Genomic DNA, 27905 nt, shown 5'->3' with positions numbered 1-27905 from the left:
CACTCTCACCCTCTCTTATTTATCATTTCTAATGTACCACTATCTAATATACAAAAGAAGTCAACAAAATAAATATGGGTAAAAATGGAAAAAAGAGCAATCATTTAATACTAATATGTGTGAAATGAGCAAAAAGTTCATCTAACTTGGGATGGAGGTGGGACTATTAATAAGTAATGTATGGTGGCGCTAGAACAAGTCAAACACATTTATCCATGTGAAATTCAATACTTACAAAAAAAAAAACTTTTTCAAGGGTGAGATGAGAGTCCATACTCGAGAGACACAAACAGTAAGAGACAGATACACAGTGCAGGAATTATGGCATGAAAAAGATCAAAACTGCATTAAACAACCTCATTTACTCCTTCACCTACACTCGCCAATTTTCAGAAGCTGCAGTTTCTTTGCCTTAACACACTCTCTCTCTCTCCCTCCCTTTCTCTCTCCCTCATCTTATGCACCCTTCACTCAATAACTTCACTTTTTATGTATAGCAAAACCAGAACACAAATGTGGAAAAAATGAGCCAAAAGTGATGGATGGAGTTTACATTTCTAGCTTAAAAAAATGCCCATAAGCTAGTTTTCGATCCAGAGTGTCTGTTTCTGTTGATATTAAATCCTAAATAAGACGAATGATCTTGGGTTTTGACAAGGCTGCTGTCTTATTATTAGCTACCGGTGTAGGTGAATATTCTTGATTTTCTCATCTTTGTGAAATGCATTTTCTCTCCTCATACTTTGTTGTAAAAATATTGTATTAATTTCAATTTTTTCTTCTGGGAAAAATATTGGGTTTTGTGGAGTTGAGGTTTGACACTATTTAGTTATGGACTTGTGTAGTTGTTTGTTAGATGATATATTCATATGGGTGTCCAAGATTTATACATGGAAAGCTAGATTTCTTGCCCAAATGCTCATATTCTTTGTGTTGTTTTGTAACCTGTCTAGAGTGGTTGTGAGTCTAGGCTCCATGTCTTCAGTTTCTGTTTCTTATGGAGAAAAGGGTCCTGTTTTCTGTGGTATAAAATCAGATGGGTCTCATCTGGTGACTTGTTTTGGTTCGAATCCGGCTATAATTTATGCAACTCCTTCGAATCTGCAATTTATTGGTCTTACTGCTGGTAGTGGATTTGTTTGTGGACTTTTGATGGCTTCTAACCAACCTTATTGTTGGGGAAATAGTAATTTTATCGGGATAGGGGTTCCCCAACCAATGTCTGAAGGTTCGCAATACCTGGAAATTAGTGCAGGTGATCAGCATTTATGCGGTTTGCGTATACCTTTAAAGGGTAAACATAGGAATGTTTCTCTAGTTGATTGTTGGGGGTATAATATGACGAAGAACCATGTTTTTTATGGGCAAACTCAGTCTATTTCAGCTGGTTCGGAGTTTAATTGTGGATTATTTGCACAGAACAGAAGTGTTTTTTGTTGGGGTGATGAGACTAGTAGTAGAGTGATCAGTTTAATTCCTAACAAGAGGTTTCAGAGAATTGCAGCTGGTGGGTATCATGTTTGTGGGATTTTGGAGGGAGTTGATTCTCGAGCATATTGTTGGGGAACAAGTTTGGGTGAACAAGTGGAAATATCTTACACAAACTTAGCTGAACATAATGTGGACTTTGCTCCAAGTGATCCGATGCTTGCTGTTGTGGGCGGGAAGTTTCATGCTTGTGGAATAAAGAGTTACAATCGTGAAGTTGTTTGTTGGGGCTATCTTATTGAAGGAAGTACTCCGCCTCCCAAAGGAGCTAGGCTATATGGTATCACTGCTGGTGACTATTTTACATGTGGGGTTCTTGCGGAGACTTCTCTTAGGCCTGTTTGTTGGGGTTCTGGACTTCCGTCTTCGCTCCCTTTAGCTGTTTCTCCTGGTTTTTGTAAGCCTAATCCTTGTGTACCTGGTTATTATGAATTTAATAATGGCAGTGCACCTTGCAGAACTGGGTATCGAATTTGTCTGCCTTGCAGTGAGAGCTGTCCTGCTGAAATGTATCAGACATATAAGTGCACTTTAACATCTGATAGACAGTGCGGATATAATTGTTCTGATTGTACCTCAGGTGAATGTCATGCAGGCTGTTCTAGTTTAACTTCTGCTACTGGAAAGAAGAATTCAAAATATTGGTCCCTTCAACTGCCAGTGATCATTGCTGAGGTTGCCTTTGCTGTTTTCTTGTCAAGTATAGTGTCTTTGACTGCTATTTTATATGTTCGTTACAAGTTAAGGAACTGTCGATGTTCCTCCAAAGGACAAAAAATTAAGAAAAGTAATGCCAGCTCTTCTCCAAGAAATCGTGGGAAGGTGCAGCCAGATGTAGAGGAGATTAAGATTAGGAGAGCACAGTTGTTCACGTACGAAGATCTTAAAAATGCAACTCATGGCTTTAAAGAAGAATCACAAGTAGGAAAGGGGAGTTTTTCCTGCGTCTTCAAAGGAATATTGAAGGATGGATCGGTAGTTGCAGTTAAACGAGCTATTATATCTGCTGACATGAAGAAAAATTCAAAAGAGTTCCACACCGAACTTGATCTCTTGTCAAGATTGAATCATGCACATCTGCTTAATCTACTTGGTTATTGTGAAGAAGGCGAAGAGAGACTTCTGGTTTACGAGTACATGGCCAATGGATCATTGCATCAACACCTTCACAGCAAGAACAAAACCGTCAAGGAGCAACTAGATTGGGTTAAGAGAGTCACTATTGCTGTACAGGCTGCTCGAGGAATTGAATATTTGCACGGTTATGCCTGTCCCCCTGTGATTCATCGAGACATTAAGTCTTCAAATATACTCATTGATGAGGAACATAATGCTCGAGTAGCTGATTTTGGCCTATCTTTGTTGGGGCCTGCGAATAGTAGCTCCCCTTTGGCTGAGTTACCCGCAGGCACACTTGGTTATCTTGATCCAGAGTATTATAGACTGCATTACCTCACAACAAAGTCCGATGTCTATAGCTTTGGGGTTTTACTTTTGGAAATTCTCAGTGGTCGAAAGGCCATTGACATGCAATTTGAAGAGGGAAATGTAGTTGAATGGGCCGTTCCTTTGATCAAATCAGGAGATATTCAAGCGATTCTAGATCCAGACTTGACGCCTGCAACTGATATGGAAGCTTTAAAAAGAATTGCAAATGTGGCTTGTAAATGTGTCAGGATGAGAGGCAAAGAAAGGCCATCAATGGATAAAGTAACGACAGCACTAGAGCAAGCTCTTGCTTTGCTAATGGGGAGTCCAAGTATTGAGCAACCAATTCTGCCAACTGAAGTCATTTTGGGAAGCAGTCGAATGCATAAAAAGTCATCACAAAGATCATCAAATCAGTCGGTTTCAGAAGCCGATGTGGCAGAAAGTAGCGAGGATCAAAGGAATGAGTTCCGGGCTCCTTCGTGGATTACTTTTCCAAGTGTTGCTTCTTCCCAGAGGAGGAAATCTTCCGTTTCGGAGGCAGACGTTGATGGGAAAATAACAGAAGCTAGGAATATAGGAAATGTAGGAAGCATGGGTGATGGATTGAGAAGCTTGGAGGAAGAGATTGGACCAGCTTCTCCTCAAGAAAACTTGTTTTTGCAACACAACTTCTAATATGAAGTTGGTTCAAGGAAGAAATATCAGGACAAGTATGGGAGAAAATTAGAGTAATGTAATCCCCTTGATTACATATATATTATTAGTGTCGCCTCCACTTTCGCACGCATCTAATAATTCGTAACATTCACTTTTGTATTCGTAATATTTACTTTTGTATTTGGTTCGCAATGTCTTCTTCACTGCCTGACTCGTTTTTTAACCGAGTTAGGGGCACATGCCCAAGAATTTTTATTGAATAATTATATAATTTTCTACAATTGAGTTTGAGCTAATAGTTCATAGGCATAGATGAACACATAACATGCCACAAGTTCTACAATTGTGTATAAGCATTTCTAATACACTCTTCAAACAAGGTCTGGCAGGAGTATCAAATTGTACAAACCGCATAAACGCCGTACAAGTAGGGATGGGCGTTGGGGCATATCGGGGTCGGGGAGTACTATTCCCGCCCCCGATCCCCGAATTCAATATCCATCCCCGACCCTGTCCCGAGCCCCGAATGAGGATTCTTTTCATCACCAAAACAGGCACCACCGGTATACTAAATAGTACTTGCAATATAGTAATGATCTACACTTATGGTAAGTCATCACACATCACCACAAGAGTAATCCACTTATCATATCTGGTTGTGTGTTCCTTTTGTCTATATGAACCCCAAGCACTCACCAAATTTATAGCATTTCAAAGTTTTGAGCTTACACTATTTAGGCAAGTGACAGGGTCAAAATCAACTAAAGGGCTTGATCTAGTGGTATCCTTCTAGTCTTGGTTACGTCGTTGTAGTGTTCAAACCTCTAATATTCAGCCAGGCTGTGTGTGTGTGTGAAGCTAGCAAAGACAAGAAAAACAAGGTTGAAATTATGTATTTTTTCGCATTATGTAATTATATATTTTTAAAATACAAATTAATAATTAATAAATTATATATGTATATTCTAATATTATATTGTATATAATAATTAAGAAATAGAATGGTACACTACTGACTACACAATTAAATCTGGCAATCGTGTCGTGTACTTTCGTGTTTCGTGTACTTGAAGGTGAAACCCGTATCCACCCGAAATGAATTCGTGTACTTGAATGTGAAACCCGTATCCGCCCGAAATGAATTCGTGTACTTTTGTGTCGTGTTTCATATATATATTATATAAAATTAAAAATAAAATTTAAGTAAAATTTATTAGTAAATATTATATTCATATGAAATATGCATAAAATATTTTACATTTCCATATATAAATTTAAATACAACTCTATAAAAACTTGTAAATATGTATATTTTTGTGTAAAATATATATTTTTATAAAAATAATATTAATATATACATAAATTCTATAACTAGTAAATTATAAACATCTTTATTTCGTGTATTTTCGTGTAACCAAAATGAAAACCCATACCTGATACTAAATATATCGTGTAATTTCGTGTTCGTGTACTTTCGTGTTTCGTGTACCGCAAATCAAAACCCATATCCGTATTTTTCGTGACGTTTCGTGTCGTGTTCACGTGTCAAATTGCCGGGCCTATACACAATACAGTAATACACATTCAGTTTGGGTCATTTGGGCTTCTGATATAGTTTAAACTATTAAAGAATAAAACCTAGCCCATTAAACTCTACTCCATCAATTTCTTTCCATTCAGTCATTCACAGCCCCTCTACTAGAGTATAATATAAAATAAATGAACTATTGCCATATTTGAGACTCCATATAAACAACGGTTTTAAAAAGGGTTTTTCATCAGTAAGACTATCATTGATTTGTTTAGGACGGAGGCGATATTGATCAGTCTTCATCATATAAAGCATTTTTCTAGTCATGGAAGGTAATTTCTAGTAATTTTTAGTAATAAGTATTGATCTACTTATTGAATATCCCCAACCACTTTTAGAGCTCTCCAGAAAGGGGGCCTAGAATCCACTTACGTTTTCAACAATTTATATAGGGAACCCATTGAAAAATATTTCTGGGCCCGCCATTGATTTCTAGTAAATGTTCTGATACTATTTATGTTCTGCTATAATATTATCATAGATTTCATCTTGATTAAGAAGATTGAAGATTGTCTTATTACTTAATTTGATCTACTTATTGTTTTGAACTCTTTAATTGTTGAAAACTTAATCTTATTAATGAACTTTGATTGTTGGAATTTTTATACTTTCAGTTTTTATAGAATGTGATTGAAATCGTACATATTGAAATTGTTTGATAAGAGAAAAAAATGAGAAAAAATATATAAAAAATAGCACGGCCAAATGAAATTGTTGGACTACTGGACGTAATATTAACATATGCAGAGTCCGCTATTAAGTACTAACATATACAGAGACCAGAGTCCACACACGGAGCAACCTAGAAGTAAAACAGAGTGAGACACAGGGTTGGGTTGGAACATACCCACTCAAATGGCATGTAGGTGTCGGCCGACCCATTGTGCAGATTGTGTTTGTGTTTATATGTAGCAACTGCAATTTTGTGTTACCTACACTTGTCACTTGATACGAGCTCTCTTAAATTGATGATTAATTATTGATAAATTGTAATTTTGTGTCTGATGTTCTTGTTAATAAATTTGCACATCTTATAAATTGATTGTTTGTTTTATTTAAGTTTTTATGTACAAGCCTTTATTAATTTAATTATTGATGAATCCAAATTGAATGCAGGAGCCGCGATGACTTGTTCTCATATTTTGTGTCTAATGTTATTATTCAAAATTTTACATACATCTGATATCAGCTCTAGATTAATTTGGAAATTGATGTCTCTACATAGTGTATGTGTAGATCCAGGCAGGAAGTTTACAAAGTTACATATTTAATTAAACTCCTATTTTATATTTTCTAATACAGCAGAAAAGAGGCGAGTTCCTTCTCAAGTAGTTGAGTTGGCGGATGTGAATGTTTTACTCGTTGGGCATGAGGGTGAGTTGGTGTTAATCAATGACACTTATTTATATTTTCATTAGCTATTTGAACTCTCTTGTAACCTGTTTGTGACCGCTATCGATTAACCAATTACTTTCATGTTTGGTCTGCAGGTGCTGGCACATCAACATTTTTTAACAATTTTCTTAAGCTAGGTAAAAAGGATAAAAGTAGTCAAAGCATGTGAGACCTTTTTCGATATCATGACTAAATTAAGTAGTAACAGATTGTTGATCTAACTATATTCTTATGTCGACATTGTATAGTTTTTTTGTTGACATAATTGCATAGTCAATAATTCATAATTTTGTTACACTATAGTAGCGCATAGAGGATTACCTCTTTGAGTTCTTATCTACATATATGCTAGTTTAGTTTGAGTAAATTAGTCTGTATACATTTTTTATCTTCTCAATACCAATCACTGGTGGATAACTTTGGCAGTGTGGTTGGCCTTCTCGGATCTCACCTAAAATACACAATTTTAATAGTCATTATGTGTTGCATTTTTCTGTGATAGGAAGCAACCATGTGTGGAAGTGCCCGACAAGCTGAGTTTTTTTATTTTTTATTTGTAGTGTAGGCCACGGACGAAGCCAGCAAACATATGTAACGGGGGCCAAAAAATTTTCAACAACACAGTGAAATATTCGATAAAATAAATAATAAAAATACTACTAAAAAAATTATAGTACAATTCTAAGTTCTTTCAAATCACGAAATCAAATATATAATTGCATCGGTACAAATATATAATTGCATCGGTATAAATATGCATCGGTACAAATATATAATTGCATCGGTACTGTAATATATAATTATAGTACATGAAGTCTTATTTTAAAAAATAAAATAAAATAAGACTTATTGAGGTTTGTCTTTAACACATACCACATTCCATAATCTAATTTTTAAAGTGGTATAATTGCATATATGCATATTTTTGTTTATTTTTATTTTTAAATTTAGTCTAATTATTTATAAGAGAAATTTAAGAATTAAAAAAATTATTTTACAATACTAAATATTTTTTAGGGGCGGTCAAATATTATTTTAGGAGAGCCAAAATTTTGTATTTACATAAATATATAGATAAAATACAATTTTTTAAAAATTATATAATACATATCTTAATATATTATGGCAACCCTGGGGGGCCACGGCCCCTTCTAGCCCCTATGTAGCTTCGTCCCTGGTGTAGGCTTTAGTTAAATGTGCAAGCACCATTTTTTAAAGAATTTTTATATTGGTCTGGTTTTCACCATGGTCCAAAGGTGGGTGTCTAGGTAAGATTTGTTGAGTTTCCCTCTCTTCTCGGGCACAGTGAATGGGGATAGCCGGACAAGGGACTTGTATTGTTTTTTGGCTTATCTGTTGTTCTCTAGATGTTTAGGATTATTTCACCTTTTGTCTTCTGAAATACAATGGACATGCGTTATGTTTTTAATTAGTTTTGTTTTGATGCTAGGCACATGACACAAACTATTCGGTATTTTGAAACAAAGACAATGAGAGGCTACATTTCTGAGCACTTGGTACGTACGTTATTCTCTATATTCAACCTTCAGCTTTTTGTGATTAGATTTTTGATTAGTAGTTATAGTGGTGTTAGGTGTGTGTATGAGACAATAAGTAGTCTTTAACCGAACTAATTATACTTTGGCAGCTATTTTTAAAGTGTGACCTTATCTTTTAACTGGATTTATTTGCTTGATATTTTGTTAACCACTTCTTTGCATAAACTTAAAGCATTGCGAACAATGTTAACTAGAAAAATACAAATGATAATAATACATATATTACCATTCACTTAACTTGTGTATCTTAGCATACATACTTATTTATCTATTTACTTATCTATTCATAATTGTAGAGTTGGTATCACCATGTGCCCGATTTGATGAGTTGGGGATCTGGAGCTGGCATTGCCATTCTAGTGAGTATGCTTTTTATGTACCTATTTGAGTAACATATTGTTATTTTGTGTCCTTACCTTTTTCTTTTTCTTTGTAATATAGGTCATATCTGGTGCCGAAAATGATCCTCTTTCTGATGAGGAGAAACTGAAGCAAATAGTACAACGTGTTTACCTTATAAGGTTCTTAGGTATCCCCAAAATTGTGATAGTGATCAACAAAATGGATGATCCGACTTATTCACTAACAAGGTTGATTTTTTGTGTGATCACATCCTAATGATTTTCAGCTTGTTCATTACAAGGTGCCTTAGTATGTCCAAAGTTTTGTTTGTTCATTATAAATTTTTACTTCTCAGGTTTATGGAACTAAAAAAAAGTGTGGTAGATGTTTTGAAGCGTGCTGGGTACGATTATAAGAATGGTAATAAATTACTTTTTTTTTTGTGCCATTGTCACATGCTCTTATTTTTTAGTGTTAGTTTTTCATTTGTTGCAAGACTTATTTAGTATTTTTTTTTCCTTGACATTTTGTAGATACCATGAGTGTTCCTATATCAGGAAAATCAGGTTTGAACATCCAAACCATGACAAGACATTTGAGGTATTCAGGTAAATGCCTCTTTGAGACATTAGCTACTATTGATGTATCCCAATTGGCCATGAGAGTCACGTCTGATCAAACATGGTATGTGGCTTTTACCCCTTTTTAATGGGTAGAGTAGCATTCAAACTCCCTTTTTATGCTCTTGTCTCCTTTATCTCCTCTCCGACTATTATGTTAGATTATCCGGCCGTGGTAGGTGGTGGGGGTAAGGGGCCTAGTCATCCATTGGTTGGTCACCAGTTATAATTATATTTTTGGGATTAGTGAGGGATTGGTAGTGGTTCTTATAAGGGAATTATGTGATTATACGATAACATGTGTACTAAATGTAATGCTCTCTATGAGCAAATCTAGCACTCCACAGTCAATTATGTATTCATGAATAACATTTTAGAATATTCCTAAACTAGACAAACACTACTCTTTGGGACTTAAATTGAAAAAAAATAATGTGTTAGTTAGTTAGAGTTTGAGAAAGGAAATCTAATACTTGGTGATTAATGGGGGACGAAGCATTTTTGGTAATCAATTTGTATACTCATATGCTAGTTTGAGTATTGGCAGTTATGGCTATAGACATGGCCCCTAAATTCCAACCCCTCCAGAACAACTATTTATTATTTTAGTTTTGAACTCGGCTTATTTGTGGATGGTCTTCACAGGTCCCCCAAGGAGGTTGAGGAGTTGGGCCTCTTTGAAGAATTGTTCAAGATTGACACATCCATAGATAAAGACCAAACTGACCAAAGTAAAGCAACATTATGGTATAGGAGAGCTAAAATTGCAGGGAAGCTTCAGTTGTTTAACGGTGAGTCACTGTTATTTCTCATTATCAATATCGATATATGGATTGGTCTCTCGTTGCAATTTAATTATTTTATTTCTTTTGTTTAAAAGCATTTCAAGATGCGGATAAGGCAGTGGAATGCAATTTAGATTTGTCTAATAACCCGGAATACGGGGAAGAAGTCAATGATCCTTTTCTGTACAAAATTAAAGGGTAATACTCTCTAATGTTTATTTTATGTTGCAAATACACCTAATATCTAGTTGTTATAACTTTTAGTTGTATTAATTTATTTGATTCTGGTTGCTGCAATTTTTAGTTGTGTTATTTATTTGTTTATGTTGTTCAAGGGATCTTCATTATTCAAGACAAAGCTTCGATCTTGCCCGTGAAAACTATCTTCACGCATATGAAATTTTTAATAAACAAAGATGGAAAAAAGCCGTTGAAAAGTTACAAGAACTGATATGTACTTCTGAATTACTACAATCTGAGGAAGAGGAAAAGCTTAAAACTCAAACGAAGAAGAAAGGGAAGAATAAAGGGGAGAAGAAAGAAGAGCTTCTAGAGGAGAATGAAGAGCTTAAAGAGGAGAAAAAAGAAGAGCATTTTGACGAGAAGAAAGATGATGAGCTTAAAGAAGAGAAAAAGAAAGAGGAGATTGGCGAGAAAAAAGATGATGATTCTATTTTGAAGATATCAATTGTCACGGACTTTTCATTGGATGCAAAACCACAAGACGGTGTTTATTCTGGGTACAAGATTCGTGCTGACATTTCCTTGCCTATTTCTATAATTCGGTGTTCTGATTATCAGAAACAGAATTATCAGAAACTATTGTCTTTAGGAGACATTGGCCCTCATGTCTTGAGTATTCATGATATGTATGATTTCACAATTGAGGAAGAGTCGTCAACCTTTTTTGTAGTTCAACCCATCAAATCGGTTGATTACTACTACTTTTTGAAGTTTGAGGATTTTCGCAATCGTGTCAAAATCGATGAAGGTGATAAAGAAAGTATTCTAACTAAATGGTGGCTTTTTATCCAACCTGAATTCCAAAAAAAAATTCGGTACGTGTATTTATTCTCCTCTTCTTATTTAATATTAAAGTTGTATAATCATCTCTCATTTGAGTAACTTTTACAATGTATTTACAGGGATATAGTCTATGGATTGATTTTTTTATTTTTGAAAAGACAAAAATGTAAATCATCCATGTATGTTATGAATGACGCTGACGGTAAAGTGTTGCCATCAATGGATCCCAATGCAAGTGATGGTGATTACCTTGATGATTTGGTGAAAAAGATGAAGTCCATTGTGAAACAACCACATCTTGGCCACAAGTCTGCATCGAAATGGCTTCCGATTGATTTGGTCCATCTTTTCAATTCCTTTTCTAAGGAGTGCTGTATGTTTTAAAATTGTCAAATTTATTATATGTTTAGTATATTTTTTGTTGATAAAAATGCTTTGAGCTTTTCCGTAACTGAACATATTTGTTTCTAAAGTTCTAGTGCCCTTTTTATAATGCATTCTGAAATTACTCGTTTAAATTGCAGGAATCACGTTCCTATGTGGTGGTTGCTTGATCATCAGTATTTTTGGTCACCTGATAATTGTGTGGACTTTGTTATCAAGCTGAGAGGCTTACTGAAGACGCCCCTCATGCATAAATTTCGTTGGGAGTTGCAATATGAGATGATGAAAGATGTTGGGGGATTTTGGGCAGATCATATTCCTGATGGCATACTGAAAGAGATTTGGAGAAAAGGTGACCCCAATCAAGATCCGTCTGAATCATCGACATCAGATGCATCGTCGACATTAGATGCTCCGAAAGAATCAGATGCACCATCGACATCAGATGCTCCGAAAGAATCAGATGCACCATCGACATCAGATGCTGTGAAAGAAGATGGGTGGATAAAAGTTGCTCCATATACACAACAGTATGATATAGTGCGATATATGACAGCAGTTTACTCACATTATAATGATGATGAATATTCAGCTTTTCGACCCGGAGGGAAGGTAAGCACATTTGTTATCGTACATTAAAATTGTTGACTTTAAATGACAATTTTCAAATCGAAAAAGTAATGTGTATATTTTGTACAGACTGTTGACAATGTAGAGATTGAGCAACAATTAAGAGTGTGTTTTCCAAAGATCTATGGACAAATCGCAAATGCATTATATCGTTGTCCCAAGACAAAACAGTGAGTGTTTATCTATAACAATATCAATACCAAATACTAGATTTTTTTGCATAATGTAGTATTATTGCTAAATTTTTCTATTTGTATTAGGTATGACAACTTTGAAGGTAAAGTTTTGAAGGTGTTATCTCGTCATCATACAGAATAAATGGTGAGTTGAAATATTAATAAATTATTAATAGAGAGTAAGTATAAAGAGTATTGTTGAAGTTGACATGTTAACCAATGTACTAACTTGCTAGGAGTCGCGTAACTTATATTATGACTCTTGAAGATGCTCTTATAGAAGGTTCTAAATATCCAAATGGTAATACTAATACAGTCTGAAATCAAATATAGCAAATCCTCGAATTTATTCTAATAACTGAATCTAAGGCCTGGGAGACACTCATCCCAATCCCCGCTTACCTCTGATTACCTGCAAACAATGATTACCTGCAAACAATATGCGTGAGCCAAATCTTCAGTTCTCAAAGCTTATATATAACCTAGTGGTTTGGGTTTTACCAACACAGTTTTTAATAAAAGCTTTTGAGTAAAATGAAACAAGATAACAAACAAGAAATAATAATTCCAAAGAAAAGGAATTTGAAACGAAACTGAGAATGCATACTATACTATTAGCTACACATGGAGCACAAAGGGATCACAATTTTAAGAAAATGACACAACAATAAATACCGAGTAATTACAAATAAAATGGATCGTACCTGAATAGTGCTCCTAAAATTATAGTTCTTTAACCAAATCTGGATAAAAATTAAATTACTAATATTATTAGCACCAGGACAAATATAGCCTTTCTTATGCATTTTAGTCACCCTTGGCAGTAAATATTAGTACAAAAATTTATCTATGTCTTGTCTAATTATATTTATGTAATATATAAATCAAGACACCGTCGGTTAACAAATTTTTAGTATCTGACCATCTAACATAACATTTTGTATTCGGATTGATTAAACCTGTACAGAATGGTACATTACAGCCTTGTTAATGTGCCAGCTAATTAGATTAGTAAACTATTTAACGTAGTACCTGTTATTTTACACCAACTAAGAGAAAGATTGTAGAAGGGGGGGTTGAATACAATCTTTTACAAGTTTAAAAGATTCAAGAATAATATACTAAGAACACAGTAAACAGAAAAACACCAAGTATTAAAAATACGGGTGGATTGAATGATCCACCCGTGAGATTTTATATCGAAGAATCTGTGGATTGTTTACAATTCGCACAGCTGCTGGTTCATCACTCAAACAAGTTCTAACTCTCAGATTTTTCTCTCAAGTAATTTGAACAAGTTCAACTGATGCTACTAACTTGGTTATATACTCCAAGTTTTACAAAGCTTTTAGCTAGATTACAAAATGCACTCTAATCTAAAAACAATGCTGCACAACTTTGTCTTATGCATGCTTTCTGAGATGTCTTCATCTTTGACCATCATCTTGATTTGATCCAGATTGCACTGCATGAGATAAGTATGTTTCTGCTTCTTCTTTATTTTCCTAATTAGGCTTCCATGTCTATTTTAGTGTAATTCGATCCATGTGATTTGTCAGACTTAAGCTCTAGTCACTTTCAACTGCTCTTTGCTTCATCAGTTGAAAGTTCTGGTTTCTTTCAACTGCTCTTGACTTTATCAGTTGAATGCCCGGCTCATCAGTTGAATGAATTACAAACTCCATCAGTTGAATGCTGTTCCAGTCTCATCAGTTGAATTCCTCAGCATCATCAGTTGAACACTTTGTCTTCAGTTGAATGCTTGATTTTCATCAGTTGAAACATCATCCAGTCTTCATCAGTTGAATAGTTACATCTCATCAGTTGAATATCCTTCACTTAGATAAAATTACATGGCATTGGATATTTACAATTAGCCATCCTATTCTACCCATCCGTTGATAATTCCCAAAGACAAGAAATATAACAATTACAACTGAAATTTGATAAAGATTCTAAGTAAGACATGTTACAAAATGTTTATGTTATCATCAAAAATTATTGATTCCTAACAGTACCTAACCAAAACTAAAAACTAAAATAAACTTATCATTTGCTAAGCTAATCACAAAACGGGCAAATATCATTAGTCAATATATAAGCTATTAACACAAACCTATTTCTTTATTATATAACTGCAGAATTCAACAAAAATTGGTAGAAACTTGTAAGCTTTAGAATTTTTACAGTTAATTATGACAATCATAACAATATTAATAACAAAACCCTAACTTGTGATTGGTTTTTGAATATAAGTTGATTAGGGTTTTGTATTCATAGTAGTTGGTGTTTTGGATTTGTATTCTCTAAGTTGATTTTTCTGATTCGTACCATATGAATTGTGTGTCGTAATTATTGGGCTTTTTCAATATCCAAGCCAAGTTCATCAGACCAAGTTAATTGATTAGGATATAATTAGTGGCAAGAATTTAAATCAACTCAATGGTCTTGCGGTGTGAACATAGAGTCATATGAAACTCTACTATCTTCCTAGTGTAGTATGTAGACGATTCAGTTGTGATGTGTGTGTGGAAGTATCTTTGTATTGCACCAGTTTCATCTCTGAATACATTGAATATGGGGTTTTTTGGTTGATGAAATCTGATAATAGTGCCTATATATGTAATCTGTGTGATCGGGGCTATTGCTTTAGAAAAGTAGCTAGATATACTCTTTACGCACAATTACTACGTCTGACCACATTTTTATAAGTAAGAGTGGTCATTTGATTAATAACCATGAAGATGGCTGAATAAATCCTATTTAATGATGATGAAAGTTGCTCAAAAAAACAGAAATTGTTTGCTGATTGTTTCAACTGTATTTAAAGCAAAATATGTTGTGTCCTCATTGTAGTAGCTTTAGCTTATTCATGTATGCGTCTTATGCGGAGTTCTGATCAAAGAATGCTAATTCAACCATCTACAGGACTTGGATATTTCCGATGTGACAGTGTTGATGAACCAACTTGCTGACCAGATTCTTAAGCTCGTATCAAATGTCGAGGTTCTTGCAGACAGACATTTTTCTTTTACTTAGCTTGTGCTCTAGGTGCTATGTAAACATGTGGACTTGTGCAGTATTTTAAATCATTTTGTAATATAGATTAGAGCCAAGACCAAAGACCTTTTACAAATTTTATGTTATCTTAGATGTTGGATTAAAGTTGCAATTGTTTTGGTTGTAGCTAGAATGATATCAGTGTTGAAAATATTATTTGTTTTGGTTAGTAGATATTTAGTTTTACAATTTGATTTTCCCCTCATTATTTAGTTTAGTTCCATTTAATAATTATATAACGAGAATCAGAGTTGTGAAAATTTGAGGGTGAAAGACAAGAGTACCTGGTTTTTTTTAATGAAACTAACGAAAATAACCAGTTTCCGAGCGCTAACAAAACTACCCGATCGATTATGCATTTTTGGAAGGGTTATTTCTTAATACGCATTTCAAAGAGGAGTATAATGAGATGTTACGCAAGTGCCAATGGAGTAATGCTTATTATGCACTACCCAGTGGAGTATTACTATTTTATTAATATAACTCTATACTAGATACGCTGTTTGAATTGCTAGCAAATTGTGGCACACATCTATTTTTTCTTACACGAATATGGGGGTGGGTTGTATTACGCAATTGCAATATGGGTATCTCAAATTAAAAAATTCTTCAACAATTATTTTACTTAATTTAAAATTCAAATTATTTTTATTACTTAAAAACAAATTTAATTAAAATTGCATTTTTTTAAAATTTAAAATTTTTAGTTAAAAAATTGAATCTGGTGGCCCGATTTTTAAACGATGATATGGGCTAAAAATAAGCCCTAAAGATACAATTAATGTTGCATTAATTAGACCCAGCCTGGTCTAAAGATGAAGCCCATTAATGAGGCCCGAACCCCCAATTAAATATTAATTTCGTAATTAATATTAGGGGTTAATTAACAGCTCAGCAATAAGAGCCAAACAAGGATGTTATCTCTAAAAACAGTAGCCTCCAAGGCATACATTCATATAAGGAAACAAACTCCTACAAGTTAGGAGTCTAGAACCTTCTCCTTGGCGGTGGCTTGCCCACCAAGACACCTAAATCTACTCTAATTCTAAGGCTTCCCAAGCCTATATAAAGGGTCCGACCCCTCATTCTCAGAACTACGTCTTGGCTTGATTCTCTAGCAATACAGAGATACGTAGGCATCTTGTGAGGACTGTTCAGTCTCGAAACATAAGAACAACCATTAAAGCTCGAAGCTCACTAACCCTAGCATTAAATACGAGCGAACTCTAACCTCAATTTCAAACCCTCGTTTTATTCCACAACATTTGGCGCCGTCTGTGGGAAGACAACATCAACCATGATGAACACATGAAGAACACTGGTGACTATACACACCACCACTAGCACTTCTGTTAGTTCTACGGAACAAGGGTCTGTACCCCTTTAAATAAATTCCCAGATTTCGGGTTCTAAACCCCAAGGACGAATCTCCAAAATCACCGAAACACATGTCGAGGGATCGTAGCCCATAGGGATGAATCTCAAGGCAAGGAGTTGAATCTCTTTCAATGGTTGTTTCCCTTCAGGAATACGGCCTACCCCCATGAAGCACAGACCTCCACCATTGTGACTCTCGCAAGAGCGAATATAGCCTACGGGCTACCTGTCCACCCCTCAAATGTAGGAGGCATTAGAGGAAGTGGTTATGCGTATCGAGTGCACAAGCCAAATAAACCCCCATGCATCACAGGCTTAGGCCCTGTCTATGAAGGAGGGTACGAGGATTATTCTGAACTCTATACCGAGGATTCATCATCTAAGAATGAATCCTCGAGGGATTACATGAAGCGGATCACCAAGGAAGCCTTGAAGGTCCTGAACCTGGATGATAGAGTAGCTATCAAGGTAGAGGAAAGTGTAGGGGAAGCCTCAACCCCTGCTGAAGGCAATAGAGGTAGTGATAAGAAGTGAAGGTGGTCACGAGTAGAATGTTAAGGATATATATCCTCGAACAAAGACTCTGACTCTCCCTAGAAGAAGAGCAATCAAGGACCGAGGTTGATTCCTCTTCCAGCTCAATAGCATACCTTTCATCAACCTCTATTTGATTCAAAGAGAGTTGAGATTCAAACTCCTCTTTTTCACATTCTCTGGCCACCTCTTCAGCTTTTGCAAATGAGTAGTGAGGATGGCCAGTTCCAATAAACAGCTTCTGGCCTTCTCTGTAGATGATGGCAAAATGAGCTTTTAAAGCCACATCTGTATAGTCTTTGTAACTTTTGATCTCTTGGCCCAAGAGCTTGTATTCATTTTTGTCAGGCCTGGCTAGTGGAAAGTAGATTGAGCTTGAATCCTTTCCAGGCTTGGAGTAACCACAATTGACTGGAGATAGAATGGCCTTGAACTCATTCAAAAATGATGGCTCACCCTTCTCTGTCTTGGAAGGAATAACAATCTCAGGTGTAATCACCCTGAGAATTGTAGTTGTGGTTGGAAAGGAGATTTGAGCTGTAGTGGCTGTAGAAGGTTTCTTGCCTAACTGAGCCACTCTCTTTGCAATAGAGTCTAATTCTTTCATCCTTGCAATCTTTTGCTTTTCTCTTTCAGTGTGGAAAGGAGGAGGAATTTGACTGATCAATTCTGCAGGAGTTGGTAATTCTTTCTCCCCCTTTTTGTTAGCAGCAAGTGTAGGGGATGGACTGGGAAGTGAAACACCAGAGGCAAGAAGAAGATGTTGAAGAAGTCCAGTCTGAATTCTTTGATGCTGTAACATCTCATCCATTCTAGAGTTTAAGATATAGACATTTCCTTCCAGAGCTTCCACTTGCTTTTCCAATTGGAGTTGTTTTTGTTCAGATTCAGAAAGAGCTGATTTGACCTGAGCTGGAAGCTTTTCATCAATTTGTTTGGTCAGATCAGTCTTAACAGAGGCAATGAGAGAATTGAGATGCTCTATCTCATGCTGAAAGTGGAGAGATTGATATTTGTGAAGCTTGAGATTGTCCAGAGCTTGACTGGCAATTGTGGCAGAGATGGCTGGAGAGGAGGATGAGCTTCCAGATTGTGATTGAAGAATGGTGGAGGCTTGCCTTTCCAGCTCCATGCTAACAACAGTGGCATTGGCAGACTGCATGGAGAGCCATGAAGGAAGAGAAGTTGAAGGTTGTTCAACAAAGGATTCCTCAAGAGCATCATTGAGGTCTTCATCACTATCATCATAATGAAAATCATCTCCAGCATTGGCAGGCAGAGCTGTAAATGCCTCCTTTGCTCTAAGCATAGAAGATGTAGTGTGAATCAGATTGAGGTGCCTCTCAGCTGCTTGATTGTCCAGTCTGGCAAAATCTTGAATGGAGGACATCCCATGAGTAAAAGTCTCAGGGTCTAGTGAAACACTATCCAATATGGATCTGTATTCAGCTTGAAACTCTTGTTCACTAAACCCTTCATTGACACCTGCATTTCTCTCAATTTCTCTCTTTTCTTGCATCAAGGGCTCCCCTTGGCTCACCACACCACTTACCTCTCCCTCACTTACCCTTACTAAAGGGTCACTCTTATCCTCTCCTTTTTCCTGGCTAGAAGAAAATGCCAGACTCTCCACACCCTCTCCTTTTGCCAGCTCACTAGGCTGCCTCTCCACTCCATAGCTCACTCCACTCAATCCTAGAAGTGTTTGTGCTACCATGTGATCAACTGCTATAGAAAGAGGTAAATTAATTGAAGTAGCAGCAGTTGTCAACTGATGAGAGACATCAGTTGAAACATGAGTAGAGGAGGCATTCAACTGATGAGAGCTGTTAAGCAGATCAGTTGAAGGACAAACACTGTTCAACTGATGAGGGAGATCAGTTGAAGAAAATGAAGAAATAGGTTTAGAAGCTGTGATAGTTGAGTCTGTGGTGATTGATTTTAAAGGAAAATCCACAGAACACACTGTCACAGAAGAAGGAAATGGAAGAGAAAGATCCAACAAATCATCAAAATGATGATGATCAATCTCAGATGGGGGCTTCTCCATGAAATCCAAAGATGGAGAATTTACAAGTGTGGTGTGAATTAATTCCACATCCACAGAAGAGGTTGGGGATTGTGTTTGAGTAGTAGAGATGGTAAGATCATAAATATGGGTGATTGGTTGAGATGAAGAAGGGGGCTGTGACTCCACATTTATTGGAGTCACATCAATCTGACTTTGAGAAGTTAAAGGCATAAAATCCAGAATGGATGCCTGTGTGTGTGCAGAGTGCTTAAGTTTGTCACTTCTCATCTTCTTTCTCCCATAAGCTTTTATTGGTGAAGAAGTGGTGTCCCTCCCCCTTTTTAACTGTGTCCCTGGTTGAGGACTATTTTCAATAGCAACATCCTTTTGGGAGGATGCTGCTAGGGATGAGTTTAATTCCATATTAACATCTACAGTCTTTTGGGAGACTGCAGAGTGGCCAGGCTGGTCAGCACACACCTTTCCTTCCTTATTCTTAGGGCTTCTTTTATGTTCACCCTTTCCCTCCCCCTCACATCCTCCAATCACACTCCCCTCAGGTTTGTGTTTCTTGGATTTTACAACAGATGCCTTTTGGGAGGCATCTGAGGTTGGTTTAGAAGACTTGGTTTTAGAAGGTTTTGCCACTTGTGTGGACTGTTGATGGGCCTCTTCAACAGCCCTGATGGCAGAAAGCAAAGAAGTTGAGGGTTGAGAGAGAGTAGTAGGAAAGCCATGTACCTCCTTTTCTTTTCCAGCCTCCATTATTGGCAGGTACACCACCTCCAAGGAGGGGTATAAATTCATCCTAAAGAGGTCTTTAAAGACTCTCTTTTCCTGCACAAAACTGGGAAGCTTGGCTTCCTTGTTAGTAATAACTAGCTTTTTGTTGAGATGATTAGCTAGCATCATGAGAAATCTGACATAATAAATATTCCTAGGTCTACCAGTTTTATCACCTAGTTTCTCCCCAATTTCTTGGATCATCAAACCACCAAAGTTGAAATATTCATTAGTTAGGTACATGTAAAGCATTTGTAAAATCTGGGAAGTAAGTGCATTGAAATTACTAATTTTACCAGAAAATGCCTTAATAAAAGCATCACATAAATAACTCCATTCTCTCCTAAGACCCCTTCTTTCTATTTTACCTAAGGCATCAGTTGGCAAAACATAATTCATGGCATAAAGTAAATTAACCAACTGATTATCACTAGGCAAAGATAACATCAGCATGCTTTCATAACATCAGCATTGACAGAATGAATTTCATTATTGACAGAGAAGGTTAGAGTTTCATGCTCACTATTAAACTCTGCAGAGGTCCACATCTCCTCCACTATTTCATGGTAGATGGTAGGAGCTTCAAGCATAGCATAAGAGAGCTGGCTTGACTTGATGAACTCCATCATCCTGTGATACTCCTTCTCCTCTACTGCCTTGGTATCCACAAATGATGCGAAGTTGTTCTTCTCATAAATGGACCCACTTGGTGCAGTATACTTCTTCATTGGTGCCATTGTAGTTACAGAGAAAGCTTGAAGAGAAATTAGAACTTGCTTTTGCACAGAGAGAGAAGAGAGCTTTGAGAATTCGAAAGAGTGAGATGAAAAGAAATGAAAATAAATTAAAACACTTAAATACTTTCTCAGGAAATTGCTGTGATTGGCTGAGAAATTACCGTTGAGAAGAAATTACTCTTATTGAACTCTACAAAAATTACACACACGATCGTGTGTATAAAGTAGGAGAGAGACAAAATAAATTTCAACGGCTCAGATCTGATAATACTTTCAACGGATGAAATAAGCGCCTCTTTAAACTTCCTATTCAACTGATGAAGATCAGTTGAAAGCGTCTTCAACTGGTGTCATCAGTTGAATGAAAAACAAAGCAAGAGGATATTGTTTCAAACATCAGTTGAAACAATTTCACTAGTTCATCAGTTGAAATATTATAGACTTTATCCAGAATTATAACTAATTCAATTTTGATAAATCAAAATTAATCAAATTCTGGCTGCCAAATTACAGAAAAATTCACTCTAAATTAGGAGAAATTTAACATACCTAATTTACTTACCAACCTTGTGAATGTGGATTCATCAAGAGGCTTTGTGAAAATATCTGCAATCTGTTCTTCACTTGGAACAAAATGCATTTCAACAGTACCAGCCATCACATGTTCTCTTATGAAGTGGTATTTGATGTCAATGTGCTTGGTTCTTGAGTGTTGTACTGGATTTTCAGTTATAGCAATAGCACTGGTGTTGTCACAAAATATTGGGATTTTTGAGAGATTTAATCCATAATCAAGTAATTGATTTCTCATCCACAATAATTGTGCACAACAGCTTCCAGCTGCAATGTACTCAGCCTCAGCTGTAGAGGTTGATACAGAATTTTGCTTTTTGCTAAACCAAGAAATCAATCTGTCACCAAGAAATTGACAGGTGCCTGTTGTACTTTTCCTATCAATTTTGCATCCTGCAAAATCAGCATCTGAATATCCAATTAGATCAAATCCAGAGTCTTTAGGGTACCAAATACCAAGATTTGGTGTTCCCTTAAGATATCTGAATATTCTTTTTATAGCAATAAGATGTGATTCTTTAGGATCAGATTGAAATCTAGCACAGAGGCATGTAGAAACATAATATCTGGTCTACTAGATGTCAAATATAAAAGAGAACCAACCATGCCTCTATAATTAGAGATGTCCACAGATTTCTCATTAGGACTTAACTCTAATTTGGTGGCTGTTGGCATGAGAGTCTTAGCTTCTTTGCAATCCAATAAATCAAACTTTTTAAGTAGATCATAGATGTACTTAGTTTGATTTATGAATATACCTTCCTTTACTTGTTTAACTTGTAAACCAAGAAAGTAGGTGAGCTCTCCCATCATGCTCATTTCATACTGACTTTTCATTAGATTAGCAAACTTCTTGCAAAGTTTCTCATCTGTAGAACCAAAAATTATATCATCTACATAAATTTGAACCAGAATAAAGGCACCATTTACATTTCTGTAAAATAGTGTTTTATCCACAGTTCCTCTGGAAAAATGATTATCTAACAAGAATTGAGACAGAGTGTCATACCATGCCCTTGGTGCTTGCTTTAGTCCATAGAGTGCTTTTAATAAAAAGTAAACATACTCTGGAAATTCTGGATCTTCAAAACCAGGAGGCTGACTGACATATACCTCCTCTTCCAGTTCACCATTTAGAAAAGCACTCTTGACATCCATTTGATAAACTTTAAAGTTTGCATGAGCAGCATAGGCCAGGAAGATTCTTATTGCTTGCAGTCTTGCAACTGGTGAAAAGGTCTCATCAAAATCAATTCCTTCAGATTGAGAGTATCCTTTAGCAACAAGCCTTGCCTTGTTCCTGGTGACAACTCTATTCTCATCCACCTTGTTTCTGAATACCCACCTTGTTCCTACAATTGTTCTGTTTTTAGGTTTGGGTACCAGCTTCCATACATTGTTTCTCTCAAATTGATTTAATTCTTCTTGCATAGCAAGAACCCAATCAGCATCTTTGAGAGCATCTTCTATGACTTTAGGTTCATCCTGTGAAAGGAATGCACTGTACAAACACTCATCTTGAGTTGCTCTTCTTGTTTGTACAGATGCATTTGCATCTCCAATAATTAGCTCAAAAGGGTGATCCCTTGTCCACTTTCTTTGTGGTGGAAGTGATTGTCTTGATGATGTGGCTTCATTATTGAAGTTCAGGTTTCCATGTTGGAAAGCTCCCCCTAAATTTGACATCTCATTATTTCTAGACTGATTGAAACTTTGAGACATTCTTTCAACTGATGATCCTTGAGGTGTTTCAACTGATCCCTCCAATGTAGTTTCAACTGATGCTTCAGTTGAATTTCTAATTGCAGTTGTTTCTTGCACCAGAGAGTCATCAGTTGGAATATTAATTCCAGGATTAAGTCCAACATTTTGAATAACATCATCATCATCATCACTATCATACAGATCACCTTCACCTTCATTTTCAAATCTGAGATTATCATGAAATCCTTCATCTGAGAATCCTTGAATCTTCTTATCATCAAAAACTACATGGATTGATTCCATAACAATGTTGGTTCTCAGATTATATACTCTAAATGATTTTCCATCAGAGTATCCAACAAAAATAGCTTCATATGCCTTGGCCTCAAATTTTCCAAGATTTTCACCTTGATTTCTTAGAACATAACACTTGCATCCAAATACATGAAGAAAGCTAATTGTTGGCTTCTTTCCTTTGAAGAGTTGGAAGGGAGTTAGATTATGAGGTTTGGTAATTAGTGAAATGTTTTGAGTGAAACAAGCAGTGTTCACAGCTTCAGCCCAAAAATAGGTTGGAAGTTGAGCTTCATTAATCATGGTTCTTGCAGCCTCAATAAGAGTTCTATTCTTCCTTTCAACAACACCATTTTGTTGTGGAGTTCTTGGTGCAGAGAACTCATGAATAATTCCCTCTTCTTCACAAAATTCTTTCATCACAGAGTTCTTGAATTCTGTTCCATTGTCACTTCTTATCCTTCCAACTTTGACATCTGGATTGTTGTTTAATGCCTTGATATGATTGATGATGATTTTCCCAGCTTCATCCTTAGAATGCAGGAAGAAAGTCCAAGTAAATTTTGAAAAATCATCAACAATCACTAAGCAATATTTCTTCTTTGAAATGGACATTATGTTGACTGGTCCAAATAAATCCATATGCAAGAGCTGAAGGGGCTTCACAATTGATGAAAGAGTTTTGCTTTTGAAAGAGCTTCTCTTTTGCTTTCCTAGCTGACAGGCTCCACATAATCCATCTTTGGAGAATTCCAGCTTGGGTAGACCTCTTACCAAGTCCTTCTTTACTAACTCATTCAGGGTTTTGAAATTTAGATGAGACAATCTCTTATGCCATAGCCAACTGTCATCTGAGCTTGCTTTGCTGAGAAGGCAAGTGATAGATTCAGACTTTACAGAATTGAAGTCAGCTACATACACATTTCCTTTCCTTTGTCCAATCAGAACCACATTGTTGTCATCTTCTTTGGTGACAACACAGGCTGCAGGAGTGAAATTAACTTTGTAACCTTTGTCACAGAGCTGACTGATGCTAAGCAAGTTGTGCTTAAGACCAGACACCAATGCAACTTCATCAATGATGACATTCTCTTTTGCAATCAAGCCATATCCCATAGTATATCCTTTGCTGTCATCTCCAAAGGTGATGCTAGGGCCAGCTTTCTCCACAAACTTTGTGAGCAGGGAGGAATCACCAGTCATGTGCCTGGAGCATCCACTATCCAAGTACCACAAATTCTTCTTGTGGTTTCCCTGCACACATTTTACAAACAGATCAAGTTGATTTTGGTACCCAAATTGCTTTGGGTCCAGATTTGTTAGTCTTAGCAGTCTTTTCCACTTTCTCAACCTTTTCCTTGGATTGAATTGGTTCAATCTTTGGTTTTGGTTGAGAAATTGGAATATCAACTCTGTTTTCAAACACAGGCCTTTGAGGCATGCATACATTGTTCATTCCATGCAAATTTGAATGAAATTGAGGCATGTTAAAGGCATTAAAATAAGGATTGAACATATATGGCATGTTAGGCTGAGAATAAGGATTGTGAGGCAATAAACCAGGCATCATATTCATAGCAGATAAATTCATGTGAGGAACAGATGTCATAGGAATAGGCAAAGACAAATTAGGAGCAATCACAGTTTTACAATTGGCAGATAAATGATTTACACTACCACACTTGCTGCAGGTTTTCCTAAGAGCACTAGCATTGGGAGTGTAATTGGTGTGCTTGTTAACTCCTATTTTGCCATTTCTATTTCCTTTCTTCTTTTTAGTCTCCTCAGATTTATGCTCACTAGTATCCAACTTCTTCTTGTTCTTGTTACTGGAATTAAGAGTGTTATTAACACTATCACTGGTCTCAGAAGAACTATTCTCACCTTTAACAAAATTCTTTTTAACAGGACCATATTTCTTGTTAAGCTTCTTGAGAACACTCTTGTCAACTGATGAGTTTTTGTTCAACTGATGACTCTCATCAGTTGAGACTTTGCTTTTCAACTGATGATCATCATCAGTATTCTCATCACCTGAACTGTTCTCAGATATCTCAAGCACTTTCTTATTCCTCTTCCATTCATTCTCTACAAAGGTCTCTCTACCTTGCATGTTAATGATATTGGTGGAAGCATCCCTACCAGATTTCCATTTGGCAATAATCTCTTGTTCCTTATCAAGCTGCTTTCTTATGATCTCTTCTCTTTTCAGAACAACCAAGAGATCATTCTTGGCTGTCTGACACTCAATTTTCAGCTTCTCAAACTCAATAAATTGAGCTTCTAAGACACTGTTTCTATCACTAAGAAAGGTGTTAGCTTCCTTAATTCTACTATTTTCCTTAGTGAGAGATTTTAAAGAAACATGCAAATGATACAATTCTGTAGACATTTCATTAATGGTAGCATTGCATTCATCTTTAGTTAACTCAACTAGGTTTGTAGTGAATACCTGACTACTGCTTCCAGTGTTTTCTTCTTGATCTGTGGAGTTGGCCATTAGAGCTAGATTGACAAACTCCTCCTCTTCATCAGAATCATCTCCAGCTGCCCAATCATCCTTTGTGATGAATGCTCTTTCCTTTTGTTTGAGAAGTTCATAATATTTCTTTTTGTAGTCAATGTTTTCACTTGACTTCTTCTCAACTTTAGGCTTTCTGCACTCATTTGCAAAGTGACCTGCATTCCCACAGTTGAAGCACTTGAATTTTGATCTGTCTACCATGCTTCTATCAGACTTGGGATTGCCTTTAAAAGATTTTGCAGAATTAAAATTCTTTTTGAATTTCAGTTTGGAGAATCTTCTTGACAGGAAGGCTAGATGCTCATCAATTCCATCACTTTCTTCACCAGAATCAGCTACTTCTTTCTCCTTTCTTCTTCCTTTGCTTGACTCTGAGCTCTCCTCTTTGACCAACTTCTCAGTTTCTTCAACTTGAGACTTTCCCTTGTCCTTGACAGTATCCTCCAGAGATGCAACTAGAGCCACAGATGAATGCCCTTTCTTTTGGCTTTTCTCAATCTCTTCATCTTGCTCCATTTCAAGCTCATAAGTCTTTAAGGTTCCATACAGTCTCTCTAGAGTATAGTCTTTAAACTCTTGTGTATTTCTGAGAGAGACTGTCATGGGTTTCCATTCTTTGGGAAGAGCTCTTAAGAATTTCAAGTTTGAATCCTTAACTTGATATACTCTTCCAAAGAGCTTTAGACCATTTAACAGTTTTTGAAATCTGTTAAATGTATCACTCAAACTTTCACCAGCCTTGAAATGGAATGACTCATATTGTTGAATCAAAAGCTGCATTTTGTTCTCTCTTACTTGCTCATTCCCTTCACAGATGGTCCTGATGGTGTCCCAAACTTCTTTGGCACTTGTGCAGCTAATAACGCTATCAATCATTTCTTGATCCAAACCATTGAACAGAAGGTTCATGGTTTTCTTGTCCTTGTGCACTTCTTCAGTATCTTCTTGAGAATATTCATGGATAGGTTTTGGAATCATCTTACCTACCATGTCTTCACCATCAGCTCCCATACTTGTGCAGACCTTCATGGGGACATGAGGTCCTTTTTCAATGCAGTTCACATAGCTTTCATCAATGGACAACAGATGCAGATGCATTCTCACTTTCCATTGAAAATAGTTGTCTTTGTCAAGAACAGGAATCTTCACTCCAGCATCCTTCTTTCCCATCTTTCTCTAGCAGTGTTGATCTTTTTCCCTGTTTGTTGGGAACCTCGCTCTGATACCAATTGTTATTTTACACCAACTAAGAGAAAGATTGTAGAAGGGGGGGTTGAATACAATCTTTTACAAGTTTAAAAGATTCAAGAATAATATACTAAGAACACAGTAAACAGAAAAACACCAAGTATTAAAAATACGGGTGGATTGAATGATCCACCCGTGAGATTTTATATCGAAGAATCTGTGGATTGTTTACAATTCGCACAGCTGCTGGTTCATCACTCAAACAAGTTCTAACTCTCAGATTTTTCTCTCAAGTAATTTGAACAAGTTCAACTGATGCTACTAACTTGGTTATATACTCCAAGTTTTACAAAGCTTTTAGCTAGATTACAAAATGCACTCTAATCTAAAAACAATGCTGCACAACTTTGTCTTATGCATGCTTTCTGAGATGTCTTCATCTTTGACCATCATCTTGATTTGATCCAGATTGCACTGCATGAGATAAGTATGTTTCTGCTTCTTCTTTATTTTCCTAATTAGGCTTCCATGTCTATTTTAGTGTAATTCGATCCATGTGATTTGTCAGACTTAAGCTCTAGTCACTTTCAACTGCTCTTTGCTTCATCAGTTGAAAGTTCTGGTTTCTTTCAACTGCTCTTGACTTTATCAGTTGAATGCCCGGCTCATCAGTTGAATGAATTACAAACTCCATCAGTTGAATGCTGTTCCAGTCTCATCAGTTGAATTCCTCAGCATCATCAGTTGAACACTTTGTCTTCAGTTGAATGCTTGATTTTCATCAGTTGAAACATCATCCAGTCTTCATCAGTTGAATAGTTACATCTCATCAGTTGAATATCCTTCACTTAGATAAAATTACATGGCATTGGATATTTACAATTAGCCATCCTATTCTACCCATCCGTTGATAATTCCCAAAGACAAGAAATATAACAATTACAACTGAAATTTGATAAAGATTCTAAGTAAGACATGTTACAAAATGTTTATGTTATCATCAAAAATTATTGATTCCTAACAGTACCTAACCAAA

At 36.2% G+C, this 27905-nt stretch overlaps 2 protein-coding genes across 6 annotated transcripts; both read left to right on the top strand.

Moving 5' to 3' along the window:
* Positions 1-207: 207 nt before the first annotated feature.
* Positions 208-3857, top strand: LOC108197223 (serine/threonine-protein kinase-like protein ACR4). Its single transcript, XM_017364782.2, has one exon. The coding sequence runs from the start codon at positions 832-834 to the stop codon at positions 3592-3594; it is 2763 nt and encodes a 920-aa protein (XP_017220271.1). The 5' UTR covers positions 208-831; the 3' UTR covers positions 3595-3857.
* A 1442-nt stretch (positions 3858-5299) lies between these two features.
* LOC108198886 (uncharacterized) lies at positions 5300-15333 on the top strand. 5 transcript variants are annotated; one of them, XM_064082616.1, is made up of 16 exons: positions 5300-5439; positions 6470-6541; positions 6658-6727; positions 8013-8079; positions 8418-8480; positions 8563-8711; positions 8819-8883; positions 8997-9147; positions 9729-9874; positions 9964-10066; positions 10204-10926; positions 11014-11267; positions 11419-11890; positions 11978-12078; positions 12169-12229; positions 15013-15333. In XM_064082616.1, coding segments are annotated over exons 1-13 (1872 nt in total). In that variant the 5' UTR covers positions 5300-5432; the 3' UTR covers positions 11421-11890; positions 11978-12078; positions 12169-12229; positions 15013-15333. The 5 variants fall into 5 exon arrangements, with proteins under 5 accessions (XP_063938686.1, XP_017222144.1, XP_017222145.1 ...); XM_017366655.2 differs by lacking the exons at positions 11419-11890; positions 11978-12078; positions 12169-12229; positions 15013-15333 and having other exon boundaries at positions 11014-11397; XM_017366656.2 differs by lacking the exons at positions 11419-11890; positions 11978-12078; positions 12169-12229; positions 15013-15333 and having other exon boundaries at positions 5312-5439; positions 6473-6541; positions 11014-11397.
* The last annotated feature ends 12572 nt before the right edge of the window (positions 15334-27905 follow it).

This window comes from Daucus carota, chromosome 8 (genome assembly GCF_001625215.2).
Source record: "Daucus carota subsp. sativus chromosome 8, DH1 v3.0, whole genome shotgun sequence".
In the NCBI taxonomy this organism is placed as follows: domain Eukaryota; kingdom Viridiplantae; phylum Streptophyta; class Magnoliopsida; order Apiales; family Apiaceae; genus Daucus; species Daucus carota.
This window is presented reverse-complemented; position numbering and strand designations above follow the sequence as displayed.

What these genes read in the sequence shown, in the direction of transcription:
- LOC108197223 (XM_017364782.2), top strand. Translation starts at nt 832, where the DNA reads ATGGACTTGTGTAGTTGTTTGTTAGATGATATATTCATATGGGTGTCC.
- LOC108198886 (XM_017366655.2), top strand. An exon ending in GAAGCTTCAGTTGTTTAACG is followed by an intron (nt 9,875 to 9,963) that starts GTGAGTCACTGT and finishes TTTGTTTAAAAG; the next exon opens with CATTTCAAGATGCGGATAAG. An exon ending in GAATTCCAAAAAAAAATTCG is followed by an intron (nt 10,927 to 11,013) that starts GTACGTGTATTT and finishes ATGTATTTACAG; the next exon opens with GGATATAGTCTATGGATTGA.